The sequence below is a fragment of the Sesamum indicum genome, linkage group LG9 (genome assembly GCF_000512975.1).
Source record: "Sesamum indicum cultivar Zhongzhi No. 13 linkage group LG9, S_indicum_v1.0, whole genome shotgun sequence".
Classification (NCBI taxonomy): domain Eukaryota; kingdom Viridiplantae; phylum Streptophyta; class Magnoliopsida; order Lamiales; family Pedaliaceae; genus Sesamum; species Sesamum indicum.
The window spans coordinates 3,221,722-3,241,898 of record NC_026153.1 but is presented as its reverse complement, the minus strand read 5'-3'; the positions used below and the strand labels follow the sequence as shown (position 1 = coordinate 3,241,898).

At 33.9% G+C, this 20,177-nt stretch overlaps 3 protein-coding genes across 3 annotated transcripts in view; 1 reads left to right on the top strand and 2 right to left on the bottom strand.

Annotated features, from left to right (window-relative positions):
* Positions 2,455–9,311, bottom strand: LOC105170425 (oxysterol-binding protein-related protein 3C). The gene is made up of 10 exons (XM_011091183.2): positions 8,998–9,311; positions 7,362–7,455; positions 6,721–6,837; positions 6,558–6,630; positions 6,307–6,425; positions 5,972–6,093; positions 5,637–5,813; positions 4,762–4,906; positions 4,030–4,208; positions 2,455–2,940 (listed from the first exon to the last, which is right to left on the bottom strand). Exons 1-10 carry the CDS (start codon positions 9,096–9,098, stop codon positions 2,697–2,699), a joined length of 1,371 nt encoding a protein of 456 aa, XP_011089485.1. The 5' UTR covers positions 9,099–9,311; the 3' UTR covers positions 2,455–2,696.
* Positions 13,668–16,067, top strand: LOC105170839 (sugar transport protein 8-like). Its single transcript, XM_011091760.2, has 4 exons — positions 13,668–13,960; positions 14,039–14,358; positions 14,830–15,459; positions 15,591–16,067. Exons 1-4 carry the CDS (start codon positions 13,834–13,836, stop codon positions 16,026–16,028), a joined length of 1,515 nt encoding a protein of 504 aa, XP_011090062.1. The 5' UTR covers positions 13,668–13,833; the 3' UTR covers positions 16,029–16,067.
* The window catches only part of LOC105170838 (transforming growth factor-beta receptor-associated protein 1), a 10,844-nt gene continuing 8,261 nt past the window's right edge, over positions 17,595–20,177 (bottom strand). Inside the window, exons 10-15 of the mRNA XM_011091759.2 lie at positions 20,090–20,145; positions 19,676–19,744; positions 19,465–19,576; positions 19,116–19,205; positions 18,560–18,730; positions 17,595–18,253 (exon numbers count right to left, since the gene is read on the bottom strand). Of these exons, the coding sequence (XP_011090061.1) occupies positions 18,161–18,253; positions 18,560–18,730; positions 19,116–19,205; positions 19,465–19,576; positions 19,676–19,744; positions 20,090–20,145 (591 nt within the window). The 3' untranslated portion in view covers positions 17,595–18,160. The remainder of the gene's footprint in view (positions 18,254–18,559; positions 18,731–19,115; positions 19,206–19,464; positions 19,577–19,675; positions 19,745–20,089; positions 20,146–20,177) is intronic.

Here is a 20,177-nt window from a genome sequence, read left to right as displayed (position 1 = left end):
TAAAGGCGAATCCAAGCCCTAGCGCCCAAGAAAGAGAGAGTCTATTGCCATTAAAACCCCTCTTGCTTTTATGTTTATGTTTTTTTTTTTTTTTTAATTTTGGATCTATGCATTTACAATTTCAACCAATGATTCGGGTTAAATGTGCGAACTCCTCAATATGAGATTTCGAGCTCGCGATATTCCTCTACAATATTCAAGGAAACCCCACAATTTCGTCAATAAACCTCCTCCCAATGCTTATCAAATTTCCCTTACCCAATTTTCAGGGAAGATGAATGGATTCTTGTAAAGGCGAATCCAAGCCCTAGCGCCCAAGAAAGAGAGAGTCTATTGCCATTAAAACCCCTCTTGCTTTTATGTTTATGTTTTTTTTTTTTTTTTAATTTTGGATCTATGCATTTACAATTTCAACCAATGATTCGGGTTAAATGTGCGAACTCCTCAATATGAGATTTCGAGCTCGCGATATTGGTCTCAAATATCAAAGTGGTCTATAGGAAGAAAGAAATACGTTAGGCTAGCTGGGATTAACCACGGCTAAGACCCTTCGATGCTCGAGTCAGTTCGAATTCAAAAAAAAAAAATAGGTGACCTCAAACATTAAGTAGAAAGCATTAAATGTGTTTTACCATAAATGCTCTAGAATGAGGGTATTTATAGGCCTAAATGTACTTTAATAAATAGTCCACGTGGCTCCATCTTAAGGCTTCCACTATCAGAGATCATATTGTGAGGCAACGCGCACGTCAGCCGGGTCCGAATGACGGATTGGAGAAGCGGGTCGGATAATGCGATCTGACCCTACTCTATTTGCACGAATCTTGCAGTATTTTTGATATTTTGCACCACAAAAAGGGACATTTTTGTCCTTTTTTCCATAAAGTGTGTTATATCAACATCAACCAACTTGTTTCTTTTGATAGTTACGTAGTCCATTTCATTTATTATATAAAATAACTTTTTAGGTTATTCAATTCATTATGCGGTTCTCATAGAGAGAATGAAGAAAAGAGTGTGAAATGAATTAGAAAAAAATATTTGAATTTTAAATTAATTGTTGATTATATTATTTAGTAACTCTTTATTCAAGTTGCAAGACACATAAATAAGTTTAGATTCATTATTACATCAAAGTAAAAATTCTTGTTACTAATATATATATATATATAATTAGTGGTAATATTAAAATTTATTGGTTTTACTGACTTGAGTATACACATTAACTCATACAATAATTATCAGTCTCGTCTCCAGCATACTCTTCAGTCTCCACGGACTACATCCAGGAACTCGTAGAAAATACGCTTTGGCTTGTTTTGAAATACATGCGATTAACGGAGGAAAAAATGTTTACTTTCTAAAAGGGATGACTGGTATTTAGAAATAAAATTAAGTAGGAACAGTATTCTTATAATTAGTATGCACAAATCACTAGAAGATAATGGTGTTATCATTTTTAAATTAATTTTATTCTCATGATCGATAATTAACAATGGAATTAAATACTTTTAGGACAATTTTTTTTTTGGTAATCTTTATGAAAAAATTGCTTATTTATTTTTTATTGAATATGTTGAATTTGATTATATAATAGTACCATTTTCAAAATTTGATTATAGGAGATTATAAGCATTTTATAGAACATCTCATATGTTATTGCCAATATAAAAAAGTATTCGTTTATTTACTTCAGAACTAATTTATTGATTCAATGATCACATACACTATTTTGCTTTGCTATAAAAATAAAATATTTTGATTTGACAAGAAACCATTCAATCCAAAAAAAGAAAAAAAAAAAAAGGAAAGAAGAAAAACCCATAGGCCGAAGATTTGTGAACCTGTTCAATGGAGCGCGATAATTCATCGAGAAGAAGAAAAATGATTCCCAACATTGGGGGAGGAATTGACTAATCCCTTACTTAGAGAATAAGAATTCCCATGGGTCCTATTCCACACTAATCACGTAAATAGAAATGGACTTGGGAGCGCACATTTTACCCCCACTCCATTTCAACATACCAATCACTCCTTAATGGGGAGATGTCAATTGTTTATTTTATACAAAAATGGTCCCCGGCAAATTTATGTATATGGAGTTATTAACCAGTCTCAATATTTGGCTACCATAACAACAATCGATCCAGAAAAGTGAAATGCATGACCACTTACACTGCTTTCGCAGCCTTTGCATTAAAAAAAACAATAATAATAATCAAAATGAAGAAACACATTAACCAAGTAGAACATTGAACGCCCCTAGTATATAATAGATGATAAAATGGTCAATATTACAAGTACGAAATCTTCCTAAATGAAGTATACTAACATCATCCACCAAATGGTCGGTCTAGCACACTTTGATGCAAGCACCACAAACACGGCAAAAATCAATGGAATTGAAGGAGAAGAAAGAGAGACACGGGAAGGGAGGAGGGAAGGGAGAAAAAATTGAAAGCAATTTCACACTTTATAAACTTTTCATAGTTCAACGCCAGGCTAAAACTACTGGGCACTGGCCATTACTAAAAATATTCACTCATCTTCAATCTACAGTAATATGGATATAGATAAGATCACGAAATTGGATTACAACGTACACATGCCCACAAACAGCTAATAATTCTACATCACCCCAAAATGTTGTCCAGCAACAGTAAGAAACAACTTGCAACATGTATAAAAGTAATACCTCATTCGGACAAATTAGCATACTGCCATGGACAAAATTCTATTGACTGGACATCACCCGTGTCGACAGCATCTGAAGTGTCAATGCTATTCCGATGCTCCGTGTACTTTCCATTGTAACGATAAAGTTCCAAGTCGCCCCATGGGGTAGGTACAACTTCATCGGTTTGGTCAAACCATTTTGGGTTGAACTGATCACCTTTTGCTTCTCTGTTTCTCTTTTCAGCTCTCTGTCTCTCCTCCAAACTAGAATAATGCAACATAGAGAGCACATGCATGTCAGGCGTACTGAACAAACAAAATTTAAAAATGATTCTGCTTTCTAATACTTCTATTTTCAATCATAAGAAATTAGCTAAAACAGCACTAGGAAGAGATCGATCATATGCATCAGCAGCAAATTTCCATTTAACTAAAAAATGCATGCAGAACTTCACTAAATTGGAAACCTTTTACACCAAATATCACACAATCATGTTTTCCCTGACATTTTCAGGACTTCTGTACAACCATAGGTAACCAAGATTTTCATCGCATCTGAAAATGATCGTTCGGAAAGAGATGCTCAAGACTCAAAGCATCTTTCTCTTTGATACTGTACCATATGCCTGTATTCCCATTAACCCGTAATCCATTGTCACATTTTCTTATCCTATAAAGATAAAAGTATGGCGTATGCATTATCTTCTTTAGAAGATCAGACCAAACAAAAAGAATAAATGCAGCTATCTTGCAAAATCGAATCAGCTTGCAAGCTTTTAATGAAAACAGTTAAAAGAACTGTAAGTGAAAATAAGAATTGCATTGCAACTTAACCCCACTGATTTTACATTTAAGCTTTGTAGCATGACAATATGGTTTGTCTCAATGTCAAGGAAAAAAAATACAAAATTTCCATTCAGTGGATGAATAAGACATATTTGTGTTTATAGAACATTTACTTGGATAAGAGGGTTATCCAAAAATGAAAGGGCGCCCAGTTTGTTAATTTAGCAACTCAACTAACTAAAATTAGTAAAGGGAAAATCAGAAACCTAAGACAAAAATCTAAATCCACAAGAACACAGTCAACTACGATTTTAATGTCCAAAGATAAACACAACTCATTCCCACTACAGAACTACAATAGCTTATTCTTCTCACAGTAATGTACAAGCGTTGGTCAACATGTCCATGTGCATATAGAGCTAAGAAAAGAGATAAGCGTATATACATGAAAGCACATGCAGACAGACAGAAGCAGATGCATGTACACTTACACAGTGCTCACACCCGCGTGCACACACAGATAGATAGGATAGAGAGAGAGAGAGAGAGAGAGAGAGAGAGAGAGACCTGCTCTTTGCAGCACCAGCCTTGGAGAGGTCACCTTTCTCAAGTGCCCATCTATCAGGACGTAAACGAGAATCTGATGGCAACAACTTTTGGGGAGCAGTGTCAAAGCTGTTTAATTTATGTGCAAAGTAGGTGAACTGAAATTTGTCATTTGGCGGAGCCGTTGCAACACGCCAAACCTGCATAAAGATTTCTTGTTTGTTATCTACCAATTAGTCCAGAATTAAGAACTAGTTAACTAAAATGGTACAACAACCTCATCCGCACTCTCTCTACATTAAACAAAAGGTATTAAAACCCACTGCAAACTGTCGGAAACTTTGCCAGGCCAGGATATACAAATGAATCACATCCAAGAAAAGGCAATTGAAAACAAGATCATGTTGGTGCTAACAAAAGAATTAAGCTGAACATAACTTGAGAATTTATAATTGACCTGATGGGAAAACCAGCAGATAACTATGCAATACTAGATGTTCCAGCAATATAAATTCTCAGCCAGCAAGGTTTGCCTCGTTATGTCTTAGAATATAAAAGATACATAACATGAAGAAAATCCCAGGAATACATCAAACCTTTTATCTCAGCCCTTAAAGAGAATATTTCAACATCTCAGATTCTCAGAATTAGGCATGATTTTATAGAGTTACACAAAATAACAGAAATGTCATCATTCCAAAATGCAATATCCTTAATAGACCGAAAAGGATGAGATAATATCAGAAATTTCACCTCTTTCAGTTCTGTGCCAGGAAGAGGTTCCCCTTCCAAATCACATGGTTGATAACTCATGGTTTCACTCCATTTCCCCGTCATCAATATTTTAGGTTCCTCATTAGCATTATACACATATCCATCTACCTCATATCTATTAGCACTGCATCCAAATAATCTTATGCACATCAGAAACAGTTGCAATCATTTTCTCAAGCATAATTGACCAATATATAGATAGAAGAGATAACAGTAGATGTTAATATAAAAAGCCTCATCTATAATCAAGAAGGTACTACTTGACTCAGTTGAAATTGGAGTCTATATGAATATTGGAATTGATTAGGAACAAGATATTTCTGGAAGTAAGGGAATCATTTGGTGGAGCCATCCGAATAGATTTTTAAAACACTAACCGTATGTTACATATTCTCCTTGGAAACATCCTAATTTTAGACATACGCTTCTCCAGGCAGTTCATCATCTAAAGAATTAACTCCACTGTTTGGCTATATTTTATATTTTACTGCGAATTCACAGCAATCACCGCTGCATGCATTTATGAAAATTTCTGTCTGGTACTGTTACAAGAATCCATCCAGGAGAAAGAAGCCAATAAAAAGAAAAAAGGATGACAGCTATTATACATACTGAATTTTCTTTCACATGATAGCAATTGACAATAATCCAATCAAACAGGCAAGTCTATCATCAAATTCAAGAATCAGAAAACTCATAATAAAGAAGGAAGAGGGTCTATGGAATCAAACATTTTAATTCACCGTATGAGTAATTGTTGAGCAACCGATTACAGAATTATAAGGCTGCATTACATAATAACACAGTTAATTTGGCCAGATAAAAGGAAACATAAATGAAAACAAGTGACATACCCAAACCAACCACAAGGCTGAAAATAGAGAACAACTTTGTCCCCTGTAGTCATATTTGTCATGATCATTTCTCCTGGTGAATCCACCCAGGTTCGCCCGAAAATTAAATTGTTAACTTTGGTAGGAGGAGGAACCAAATCCAGGACAACGCCATCTCTTTTAAGAGTGACCCGTGTTCTGCACAGGTACAATAAATTTTCCCAAAAACTCAAGATCAATTACATGAATTGCAACAGCAAGAAATAAAAAGATCAACACTCATGTATTCACACCAGCTACACACGGTACGTCAGATCAGTATCATAAGAGGTGATAAAACAAGATATAAAACTTACCTTCCAACAGGATAGACATCAAGGGAGTTGCCTAAAAATTTAGTTCTCAACTTAGATGTCACGTCATAAGTGAAATGCTCATTTTCAGCATGACCAGCACTCATTGGAGGATGATGGCTGACCTACAAGTTAGAGAAAAATACAAGTTGATAAATGTAAGGCATCCAGAAGCAACTAGCTATATGTCCACAGATTTTAATTACAATAAATGAGAAAATTCAGTTAACACCCCAGGTTCGTTCTAGCTACTGAAAATTCAAGCGAAGAAATTCAAGACATCAATGAAATGGTTAAAGTGGTTGTCAACCATAAAGTTAATACACACAGCTACTCACCTGCTCTGAGATGAATGTAATCCCACCATGGTTAACCATTTCATAAGTCTCACCAAGAATTGGATTGAAAGGCTTCCAAGTACGTTGGTAAGCAAAATAAACTGATACCGCCCATGATGCTGCATCAAATAGAAGAAATAATGTATCATTGTGATCATAAATTTTCCCACAAGTTGATTAGTTGATAACACAAGAATTCCGAGTCAGCAAAATACTGAGTTCCTATCATTTTTACAGCAATAAATACTTACAAGCATACACCATCCGCATGTAGGGATCTTCACATTTATCTGCTTGATCTAAGAGGTATGAGTATTCCATTAACTGCCATATTAATAGGATAAATAGCATCAGTTGAGGTGAAGTTCATAATACGACAGTTGCAGCAAGAGCAGGCAAGTAAACTGCACAAACCTCTGCCATTTTCTGAAGCATTGTCATTGGTTCAAATATGAGGACAGGGAGAGTAACCATTGATGTTACATCAGAACCAATATATTTTTGCATCATCTTCCAGTAACTATCTCGTTCCTTTTAAGTGAGAAAAAGAGCTATCAGTACACACAACATGCATTAAAATATAAGAGAAACAATCATTTAGGCATACTATTTAAAGGACTCATCAAATATGCATAAAAAATGAAAATTAATAAAAGAACGTAATCATGTGAATTAACTCAACCCAACAGGAGGAATTTTGCCATGCCACTTACAATTACCGTGAATTTTTCCAAAATTTTCCACATACTTTTGGGATAAAACTCAGTTACCAGTAAAACAAGTCTGCAGCAGAAATGTCTAAAACTCTTTAATTCATAATGCTACTTCCAAAGAACAATTAAATTAACTTACCTATTTTCTACAGATGCTGAATCAGCCCTCAAAAACATAATCATAAAGTTAACCTCATAAAAAACATCAAAAATCCTTTTCATGGTGCATAATGAAAATTGTTTTAACTTAATTCCTTCACCTACTTGGGAAAGCATGAATTTTGGGGAAATAGCATTAAAATCCCCATTCAGGAAGAGCATAAAATCACAAAGACAACCCACCTCCTGCTTCCATCTCCCTCTCTGTGCTTCCTCTTCGGCATCTTCTTTCCCTCCTTCAGGATTTATAACTTCCACCCCTTCATAGCCAAGCAATCTAAAAACAGTGTAAAAAGTACATACTTTTCAAAACATGGGTTAACTTGTGACATCAAGAGAAAAATTCATTTAACAACCGAAAACTAAACAGTCTAAGTGAACCTGATAAATAGAATAGCATCAGCATGTAGTTTATTAGTACAAATTAAAATTTACCAAATTTTTTCAAGAAAAGACAGCCATCAAGAAACTTGCTGTGTGATAAGAAAATAATTCTGATCTTTGATTGTGTAGTCGGTAGTCATAATCATTTACATCACAAGCAAACATTAGTGAACATGACTAATAAGGAAACTTGGACACATAATTTGATTATCTTGTTAAGATTTTTAACTGGAAACTGTATACGTCCCCAAAACGCAAATGCATAAGAGTCAAAGCAGGATTCAAAATCTACCCCTAGAACTAGGACAAAGATTCTATAATTTGCATTATAAGCCTCTATACTGCAAAGCCATGAGTTGGAATTTTATGGTGTCATCATAACTTCTCTACATTTGGAATGAACATAGCCACTCATAAACAGCTAGGGTAACAAAATCTGGCATTTGAATCTTTCTTCTCCATGTGAGTCAAGTGTCAACTGAATATCCAATCTTCCATTAAATAGTAGAAAAGCGCACAACCTACCTTGGCTTTCAAATTTTACAGGTAACATACTAAATGTTGTTTTTTGTTTATGCTTACCTACACATGATTTAAAGAAAAAAAAAAGTACTACTAATCTGGCCCTTTTCCAAATTTATTATCTTATGATTTACCTAACATTTTAAGGTAATCAACTCAATTAAATGACTTCTGATTTTACCAAAATAATCAACTTCTAATGTTTTTATTTATGAGTACGAGGTTTCTATGCAAAAAAAGAATAACTAACACATACAATATTATGTTCCCATGTCACGCTTCATCCAGCCAAAACAGATGACCTCATCTCATATGGTACTGAGTATTGATAAATGGATAACCATCAATTCCCACCATTAGACATTGATTTCACTTAAGGAACAAATGACAATAAATTCTCAATTGCCTGAATATATGTACATGGGAAACCCTCCTTCTACATCCCTCATATTTTTGACAAAGGAAGAAATCAAGTGCTGATTATTCATTATCATAAATAAATGATTATGTAAAATGTGGAAAGCTTTTATTGGTACATCCTACACTCTTATGCATATACAGTTAAATATCCATTAGTCCTTAGAGATGGCCAAAATTCCACATTTTCCTTCATAGATTTGTATGCAAAAACACTTTGAGATAGCTAAAAACCCCAACTTTCGCAGAACACTCTATCAATCAAATCAATCAACTAACATCACGAACTTCGACTCTCTGATATTACAGCAGCAAATTTTCAAATTCGAGCTCACATCATTAAAAACAGAACAAATAGACATAACGCAGTCCCAGAACAAACTGACAAATACAACTCCCACTTACGAAAGTTACAAATTTCAAATCGGCAATTACCAATCAGAAAAATACCTGACTTTTGCAGTCAAAAACTTGAATAGCAGTTATATTTACATACCCGTTGACAGATCTATGCATGGCGTTGCTGAACATCGACAAGCCCGACGTCATGGCCGCGAAGAACCCCCCTTTCTTTTGATTCGTGTCCGGACTTCCCATCTTCTCCCCCGAAAACAGAATTCAAATCAACTTACACAAATCGAACAAAAATTGGAATATGAATCCAAATATAGAGGATCACAAATCCAACGTCCTGAACTACCCAAAATCAAGAACAGCAGAGTATCAGCTATCAAATTTGGAACCCTAAGTCGATCAATTAGGCGATCTATCCAAGGGAAGTGAAAGTGATTTGCGATTGATGAGGTTGATTAATAAATCAGAAGTCATGTGGCAGCAGCGGGATAATGATAAATAGGCGGGGGTAAATGTGGAAAGCATAAAATATACAGCAAGGAGTTGCAATGGAGCTAGTTGGCGGTTCGTGCCTTCGAATTTTTCTTTCCGGATGAGTTAAGCCAGATATTTAGTGTGGAGCCCACGTGCACGGTCGACAGCGCAGCGTTGATACCATGTTTCGATGTCGCGATGCGGAGCGTTGGATGAAGTCAATGCTTAGGCGCGTGGATCGCAAACGATGCAGAATGTGGGCTTTCTATTCAGCCCACTGCCAACGGACTGGGGGCTCTAAAGATTAATTCATTAGTAAGAGGAATGAGATGGAAATGAGCAGTCCTTCTCATTTCTTTATTTGCATTATTGACACATTCCATATAAAAGATATTTGCCAAATTTTATATATATTATTAGCCGTCATGGTATGTTATTTTTATATGCATGTAATAACTTAATTATTGTTGCATGCGATTTTCATAAATATATATAGAAAAAGGGGTAAATTTGTATAATACTACCCTATATTTTTAAATTTTAGCTAAAAACTCTTTATAAAAAATAGGTAAAAAATCTTGTATTTTATAAAATATAGCAAAAAATCCCCTCCCGTTAGAAATTGATGGAGAGGTGTGACACTTTCTTATTGTGCAAGTGGGCCTCATTTTTCAGCCTTTTTTTTGAATTATTTTAAGTGTATAATGTTCATTTTCTCCTTTCTTTTACATGTAAATATATTTTAAATTAATTATTTATATTATTATTTAATTTAAATACATTTAATTAATTTAAATTATTTATTGAATCAAAATATATCATAATAAATTATATTTATTTATGAAATATATTAATTTAATATAAAACACCTAAAAGTATATGAATTTTTTACAAATTAAAATTTTAAATTTAAAAATATACTAAAATTCACTTTTCAAATTAAAAATTTATTTACAATATAAAAATCACTTATAATAATTATATGTTATTAACTCAATTAAATTATTATGACTTTAAATATATTTTATTTATTTATAAATAATATTTATTAAATATTAAAGTATCAAAAAATTAATATCAACTTAATTAAATTATTATGAATTTAAATATATTTTATTTATTTATAAATAATATTTATAAATTTTTAAGTATCAAAAAATTAATATCAATTATTTTAAAATTATATTATTTATTATAAATAATATTAAAATTATTTAATATTTAACATTTAAAAAATAAATTATTTTTACTTTACTTTTAAAACAATATTACTTTTTTCCTTCTTCTCCATTGTCGGCATGTAGTGGCCGACAACGGCGCCTGGACGACAGAGGTCTCCCTTCTTCTCTAGGCGACCACCATTACCCAGGTCGAAGCTACAGGAGCGACGTCACCCCAAATCTGGCTGCTGCCTAGCCCCCTTCTGCGTGGGTGACTGAAAGGGGCGATGTGAGGTCGTGTAGAACAATCTGGGCGATGGTTGGCGCCGCCCACAGTTATGTATATATACACATATTACATTTTAGGGATAATTACACTCTCCTCCTTTGAGGTTTGGTATAATTACATGTAGACCTCTTGTAGTTTGAGAAATTACATTTAGCCCCCTAAGATTTGCTTCCACTTAACAAATAAGTCCCTCTGTTAGATAAAATTCACCAAATTTGTTGATGTTAATAAAAAAATTGAAAAAAAATCGTATGTATCCCTGATTGACTTGTTACTGACTTATTATATATCAAATAAATCTTCTTATAAACAAATTACCCTCATACATCTTCATGCATTAATGCATGTGAGGAGGTATATTTCACCGTTATAAAAGTAATTTAGTCCAAAAAAAAATTATTTGACCTACAATAAATCAGTATTAAGCAAATCGATGGTAAATATCAATTTTCATTCAATTTTCTATTAATATCTATCAACAAATTTAGTGAATTTTGACTAACGAAAGAATTTATTTATTAGACAAAAGCAAACCTTGCTAGATGTAATTTTTCAAACCATAGGAAATCTACATGTAATTACACCAATTTTCAGGGAAGGAGAGTGTAATTATCTCTATGTTTAATGTATATTATATGTATAGTGTTGTATAGTATATCTAAATACATATATATATATATAAATATATATTTTAAACTACTTAAAATTTAAATCATTTATTTTTTATAATTGAAGACCAATGATTGTTATAAGAAGGATGTAACAGACAATTCAATACAAAATTAACACAGTTACGGCTTACTTAACGGAAGGGGAGAGTATGCGATATTTTGAAAAAATACAGGAGTTTTTTGCCTATTTTTTTAACACATGAAATTTTAGCTAAATTTTAAAAATACAACGGGGCTTTATGCAATTTCACGGAAAAAAATCATTGTATAAGATGAAGAAAAAATTATTAAAACTGTGTGGAATTAAAAAATGTGGGGTGCATTGAGAAAGAAATAATAAATTATAATTGAGAATTTATTAAAAATATGAAAGTTTATGAATAAAAAATACGGAGAATATGAGAGATAAAAAGTAAATTATAATTATAAGTTTCTTAAAAATATGGAAGTTTGTGAGGGAAAAAAACTTGAAGAATGTGAGAGAGAAACATGGATAAAAAGAATGTAATTATTTGATTATTAAAAAAATATTAAAATAATTATTTGACCAAAAAAATACTATGGAGGAAATGAATTATAGGATAAATATGGATATTCAAAAATTGGTACAATAAATTAAAGGATTTTCTTTTATAATAGTATAAATAATTCTTCATTTTTCAAATATATTATAAGTGCAAAATATATAAATCAACACACTCCATTAAAATAATAACTTAGCAATTAATTAATAAAACTAACTTATGAATTAATGTAGAATTTTAGGAGTTGAATAAATTAATTATCTTATGAGTTGAAGCCATTTATGGAATTATAGAAAATTAGTGCAACGGTATCAAAATCATCACTTGTGTTTATAGTATTTTTTTTATATAATATTATAGATTAAGTATGTGTTAATTTATTTATAATTAGATATTGTGAAAAGAAAAATAATATAAATAAAAGGGACCAAAAATTATAATTCAACGTGTTATGAAAGAAGAAAATATAAGAATAATGAAAACATATGTATTATGGATATTATCTCTTTATATACAGGTAAAAACATAATTTTTCTTAGGGTAAATTACAAATCACTCTTTTAAAATTTGCTGTAATTAAAAATACCTTATTGAAATCAATGATCGTATAATAAATACCTCACTGTGACAATCTATCGTAGAGGGTATTTGTTAAATGGTAGTTAATTTTAGATAATATTTGTTAGATATATAGTAGTTCATTTTAGAGAGTATTTGTAATAAGATATCAGTATTTATAATTTTTTTTAATGTATTTTCATATATATATACGAAAAAATTAGCAACTAAAAGATTATGGTATTTCTTTTACCAAAGTAATTATAACGTTATCATGAATATTTATTGCATGATTGACTAAGCAATACATGGGGCCAAAAAAAAAAAACGAAAGAAATTGCTTCTAATCTGTAGAATTGTAATTGCTTAATAAAGTAAAATTTTCATTTACCTACATGTGAAAAAGTAATAAAATATTCTTTTTTGGTGTATATATGATTGATATGAAAAATAATATATCATATATATATTAATTCATTTAGTAAAGTTTATACCAATTAAAAAATATGAATATTTATTTTTATAAATCTTTTTTATATAGTTTTTTGGATTAGGTATAGTTAGGCCCCCTTTAGAAATGTTATATTATAATTATTTTATAAAAATAAAATAAAATTATATTTATACTCCATTAAAAAATTTTACGTTTATAATTAACCATTTATTTGGAGTTTGGATGAAAAAAGCTGGCATCAGCAAAAAAAATATATATATAGATTTTCAATGTTACCTCATCATTCAATATTTTTTAAGTAATATTTGTATATTTGTAAGGGAATAAACGTACAACAAATTTCAGGAGAGGAGAGTGTAAACCTCGATGTACCCATGATTCAATATTTCCATTCTCTTTTGGACCAAAGCAAATCTCATGGGTATTAAATGTAATTTTTTAAATTATATGAGATTTACATATAATTATACTAGATTTCAGTAAGGAAACTGTAATTATCCCTTAAAATCTTATCCCCTTAGTTAAATTATTAGTAGTTAATAATAGGAATTAAGAAAAAGGCGAATAAGGATCGGAACAATTATGCAACAGAACTCCAATCCTATCTGAACTGCTACTCTTACTCCTACTATTAATAATTCACTCATAATTACTCATCAAACTCAAACCCAAACTCAAACTCAAACTCAATTCTCTCTTTCTTTCTTCTCTCTCTATCTCTTCATATATATATATAGATATATATAACCAGCAGTTGATTCATTACCTACAGAGAGCAATATCCAAATCCAAACATTCACCATCGTTCCTAATCAGGCTCATCAAGGCAACATATATATACATCGAGCATGGCGGTGGCAGGCAGTGGTGGCGGCGGCACTGATTTCCCGGCCAAACTCACAAGACAGGTCGTTCTTTGTTCCCTCATCGCGGCCTTCGGCGGCCTCATGTTTGGCTACGACATTGGCATATCAGGTACTCTCTCTGACGACGACGTCTATGCATGCATGAATATTGGGATTTGAGTGGTTGATTAATTGATGGGTGGTGCAGGCGGAGTGACGTCCATGGATGATTTCTTGTTGAAGTTCTTCCCGATTGTTTACGAGAAGAAGCACAGGGCCAAGGAGAACAACTACTGCAAATACGATAACCAGTTCCTCCAACTGTTCACCTCCTCTCTCTACCTGTCGGCGGTCGTCTGCAGCTGGGTCGCCTCCTTTTGCTGCAAGCGATTTGGGCGGAAGCGCACCATGCAGATGGCGGCCGCCTTCTTCTTGGTCGGAGTTGTTCTCAACGCAGCCGCCGTGGATATTTACATGCTCATCGCCGGACGGATTTGTCTGGGCGCCGGCATCGGATTCGGAAATCAGGTACTGTTGATAATCCTCGGTAACTGTAACTGCATGTCCGTACCTACGTATATTTCCATCATCTTAGCTAGAAATAATTTTTCTCCATCCAAAATTATAGGGACGTCGGTTTCATGCAGTTAAGTTAACAACCTCATCTTAATTTGACTACTTATTTAAGTTCACGAATAAATAATTTTATTAGTCCAATTTTCAATCTAATTACATTGATCAGAAATTTAATAATTTAGGAATTATATTGTTAGATTTGATTTTATTAAATTAGTTAATTTTTTTTTCTTTTTTTATATTTTGTATTTAGAACTTGTTTTAAAAAGAAATTAGGGTTAATTACATACCTATTAAAACTTTGAACAATTGGGATTGGATTTTTAATTTAATTTCAAATCTTATTGGAATTATATGTTAATTTGGAATAGAAGATGTAATAGTATCCCGGTCTGTATAAAAATTATAATCACATTCCTGCAGGCAGTGCCGCTGTTCATATCAGAAATCGCTCCGGCAAGGTACCGTGGAGGTCTTAACGTCTGCTTCCAGATGCTGATCACAATCGGCATTCTGATCGCAAATGTCGTGAACTACTTCACCTCCAACATACACCCTTACGGCTGGAGAATATCCCTCGGCGGTGCTGGATTTCCGGCCATTTTCCTCGGCTTGGGGTCTCTCCTCATCGTCGAGACTCCCACCAGCCTTATAGAGCGCGGCAAGAGGGAAGAAGGCCTCAGGGCTCTGAAGACGACGAGGGGCGTAGAGGACGTGGAGAAAGAGTATGAGGAAATAGTTAGAGCCACTGAGAATGCCAAGAAGGTTAAGCATCCCTTCAGGAACCTGATCATGAAGCGATCGAGCTGGCCTCAGCTGTTCTGTGGGACTATACTGCAGGTGTTCCAGCAGTTCACTGGGATCAATGTCATCATGTTTTATGCTCCTGTGCTGTTTCAAACGATGGGTCTGGGAGGAGATGCGTCGTTGCTGTCGGCGGTCATCACTGGCTCCATCAACGTTGCTTCCACAATGGTTGCGGTGTTTGGGGTTGATAAATTTGGAAGAAGGAAGTTGCTCATACAAGCTGCTGTTCAAATGCTTATTTCTCAGGTATGTATGTATATATATTTGATTGGTCATTTGAATGATATATCAGCACTTTGTCGAACGCCTAACAACTTTACGATCAAGTCTATATGATTCATAAGACGGATTGACCTATAATGTGGTTGTTCTCGTAGGTTTTTGTAGGAGTGATTCTTGCAAAGCATCTGAAGACAACAAATGCTATTCCAATGCCATTCGCCTACTTGACGCTGTTCCTTATCTGCGTATACGTTATGGGGTTCGCATGGTCATGGGGTCCCTTAGGGTGGTTGATTCCGAGCGAGATATTCCCTTTGGAAACGCGACCGGCCGGATTCTTCTTTGCCGTCAGCACCAACATGATATGCACCTTCATCATAGCTCAGGCATTCCTAACGATGCTGTGCCAGATGAGATCCGGCATCTTCTTCTTCTTTGCGGCCTGGATCATCGTAATGGGCAGCTTTGCTCTGTTCTTGCTGCCGGAAACAAAGGGAGTTCCCATTGATGAAATGAATGAACGAGTCTGGAAGAAACACTGGTTTTGGCGAAGGTTCTTCAGAAATGAAGATGAGGAACAAGCCAAGTGTTGAGGAAGATCAAGCTAGCTGCCTCATACAAACTTAATTAGCTTTAGTTTTTTAACTACTTGACATAGAGAATTTTTACTATTTCACTTTTCTTTTTTTTTTTTTTAAATTTCTGAGTTTTGTTTACCTTATAACTTCTTCGAGATAATTGACGTTTGTCGTTTATTTTTAAGTTTTTTACTAATTACTGCAGCACTATGCTCTATATATCTATCTATGTTGTATATATACGTACTAGAGGTCGAAATACACTAAATATTGTTTATGCATACTCTAAATTTGATTATATTTATTTAATCATAAGTAAGAAAATAAATTGAATCATTAATTAAAATCAGTAAAGCAGATTAACTTTAAATGAGCATCAATGAAAGTTTATTGATCATAAAGCTAGTTGGTTAAAGATTTCGTTATTTTGTAAGAGAAGCTTACATATATATATATATATATATATATATACATTTGAAGCTATTTACTCCGTAAGTTTTGCCAAATAAAAATCTATTGGCATTATGAAATATTAAGTAATCTCTTCTAGGTAAAAATTATTTAGCGCTATGGATCCTTGGGTATATTATTTTTCATGGAATATTGTGTTCTCGTATCTTTTTTCTTTTGTGGGTTATAATTCAATACAAGATAGGTTATATATGTCGAAGTAAAACGTATAGTATGTGTTTTAAGGTAGAGCAAAGAATATTTGGTGTCTATCAAATTCTTGAATGATGTTACTGACAATTTTATTAATAATCAATAATTTGATGCAATGATGTATTTGAAAAATAAAAAGAAAATGAGAATTGGTTTGGGAAAAAAAAAGTTTGAACATGTGTAGGGACGTTATCTATCGAGGTAATGCTGGTTAGCACGAAAAGTCGAGGAAGAACTAAGTTAGTAATGTACTTTGAGGCAAGATCGAAAAAGAACTAAATTAGTAATGCACTTTGATACTATGCTACATAGTCTGGAAATCATGTTGAATTGTGAAACTCTTGATTGAGTCAGGCACGTGGTTTGAGATACACACACAACTTATTGTTTAGTTGTATTTGACGATGGTTTAATATGACTCTTTTCATGTAAATTCTCATCATTTATATTAAGGAAAAAAAATTATGAATAAGAGTACAAATAAACCGAATCATGGATCATCATATGCATGATGAGTAGAAAACGTGTGTTTATGATAATTCATATTCTGATATCCATGTCTAATTCAATATTCAGGTCTCGCGATTTACTTTTAAACTGACGCTAATATTAGTCCAAACAGTAGTCCTGGCAATAGATTCAATCATAGACTTTAAGACTACCACACCGGCAACTGTACAAGCACAGCAAGAACCGACCTAACTTGTAGCCATTCCTGACAAACAAGCCCAAAAAACAACTGCAAATTAAAATAAACCCCACAAGCGTTGCAGCCTCCGAATATTGCTTCTTTTATTACCTCAAACTAGTTACAGCCTTCAGTATTCTTGCAAAATTTATACGATCAAGGTGAAAAGTAACAGCTTCTGGTAATTACAAGAATGACAACATGACAGCATTGTCAAAAATACGGTCCATGGACAGTGTGAGTAAACAAATGGATGTCAATATCATAAGCAACTCAGAGAAAAAGAAGGTCAGTAAGCCGATCCTAGCAAAAACCATGGAGAGCATTCCCCCGGCTAATCCGCTTCGCCATCTCAAGAATGCGCAGCTCCCTTTCATGAACTACTTCAGTTTTTAATTTTTCTACCATTCTTTGATTCATAATGCACACACTCCTGTTAACAAGTGCTCCATACTTCCACCTGCAATGCTCATAAAGACCATGGTTAAAAGTTCGCCAGAAGTTCTTTTCAGTGAGCTCAGGCACAGAATATTGTGGTTGGGACCCATGGTTTTCAATCAACATATTCTCTATTTCACGAGTCGTCTCAGATCCATCAAACTGCTCGCACGGTAAGGAGCATGACAAGATTCCATCTGTATGCATCTGATGGAAAATAGATTCAACACATCTATTGACTCGATCAAAGATGAGAACTCGACTTCTTAACAACCACATACTTTCCAGGACTGAAATCATCATTATCAGATTTTCCATTCTAACCAAAACCAGACTTTCAAATACATGTTGCGCACTGTCATCGAGTAACCAGCCAGCCAGGATTAACTAATATTTCTTTCTTGAAATCACGACCGCTGACAGAAGTGGATTCACCTTGACGACGAAAGCACTGCAAGGAAGGTGCCCCGATCAATCAGTTAGCTTACATTAACCTAATCTGCAGGACTCAGAGGCCCCATGTGTGTTCACGTGATCTGTGTGCTTATGTATCGGAATCAGTACATTTATCTAACATTACATATCCTCTTCAATTGAGGATATGGGGCTAACAAAAGAAGCCAAAAGAACCTCATAGAAAAATTGGAAATCCATTCCTCCTTATAGTGCTATCTTTTAAATCTCCCTTAGCACACATAGATACTATTAGACGTGCAGAAAAAATTCAAACTAAAAGAATAGATAGGGAATGGCAAACCTTGTAACAAACAATGGCATCATCCGGGTACATTGCAAATAGTTTAGTACCAAGACGAGCATGGCAAGAATCACAAATGCTTTCATCATTAATCTGCACATGGCGAGACCTTTGTTCCAATCTCGCCAAGCTTGCATCAATGTCCAAGGCGCGAGATAGATTATGCATAATCTGTCAAAATCAAGGACTTAGCAAGCTTCCGAGGCATAATTCAGCACATGCCCAAAATTGCAGAAATATTTGACAGGAGATAGGCAAAAGGTATTTACATGAATGCATTTGAGCAGAAGGAATTGTTTTACAAGAAAATATGGTTTTACGATCAATATTCGCTGGACCAAGCAGGGAAGCACTAGCTCATTGTTAATACTAATGATACTAAAAAACAACTATAACACCAAACCAATGAGGATAAGCATTGCCAAAAGAAAACTGAAGCAAGCAGGACCAAAATCCCATTTTAGTTGTTGCCACCAACTTTTGTAAGGGATACTTACACCACCACAAAGTTAAGAATAACAAACAATAAACTGACAGGAGTACATCACAAACATACTTGCCCTTTACGGTGGTGATGTTGTCGAGCTCGTAATATCCTTAATATTGTGTCTGAGGCAACCTGGAGGGGTGTATCTGGAGAGAATTTCTGCAAAACAAGATCAAAGTAGCAATGAAATATTGTAAAATACCACATTATATTAATAATCACAAAACAGAAGGTAATGTCATACAACAGCAACAACGTACATCAACTCATGCAAGTGGGGGGAAGAGAGAGACTGAGACTAGTTCGTAAACTTTAGAAAATATTAGGTAATATTACATACATGCAACCCAGACCAGGAACTTCTAACTGTACAAGAAGGCTAGAGAGAGACGAATAATTCGTCTAAATAGAAATACACCTGCAACACTTGCAAGGGATCTAGCATTTCCCCATGATTATGGAGAAGACGGACAGCTGCTTTAAGCATGGGCTCTCTGCCATCCTTAGGGTCTAAATACATCTCAAGTAACCTAATGATATGATGCAGAAAAGAATGATAATTATAATCTGAAGCAGAGCACTTTCACCAGCATTCATGGAAATAGCAAAGAGAGAGACAAATGACTGACTGCATATAAGCATCTGGTCTACCAATCTCTGAACAATATTGCTCAGCAGCCTCCAAGTTCTCCAATTTCCTGATGAAGTACAAAGGTTAACCATATAATTCCGCCACTATATCATGATAAATCAAATGCAATTATGTATACTGATTCTCTGCAGCTTTCATGTATAATAATCAGGACACCAAGCATGCTGTTATTCAGCATTTCGTGGAAACACAAACAATATAGGATGAAACTTCTGGAAAGACAGAAGAAAAGGAATCAAACTGTTACACTTCTCTAAGACCTTTTGATTAAGAGGCAGTGTGTAGACTTATCTTTTGAAGTATACTCAAAGGATATATAAGTTTGTGAAAAGCATACTGAGCCGCTGAGAGTCAAGCTATAAAAGCATTTAACAAGTATTGAAAAACCTACAAGGCCAAAATCTGAAGCACTAGTGTCTCTTGACCAAGCCTCCTATAAAGAATAGCCTGTCAAACACAATGGAGCTAATCAGTTAATA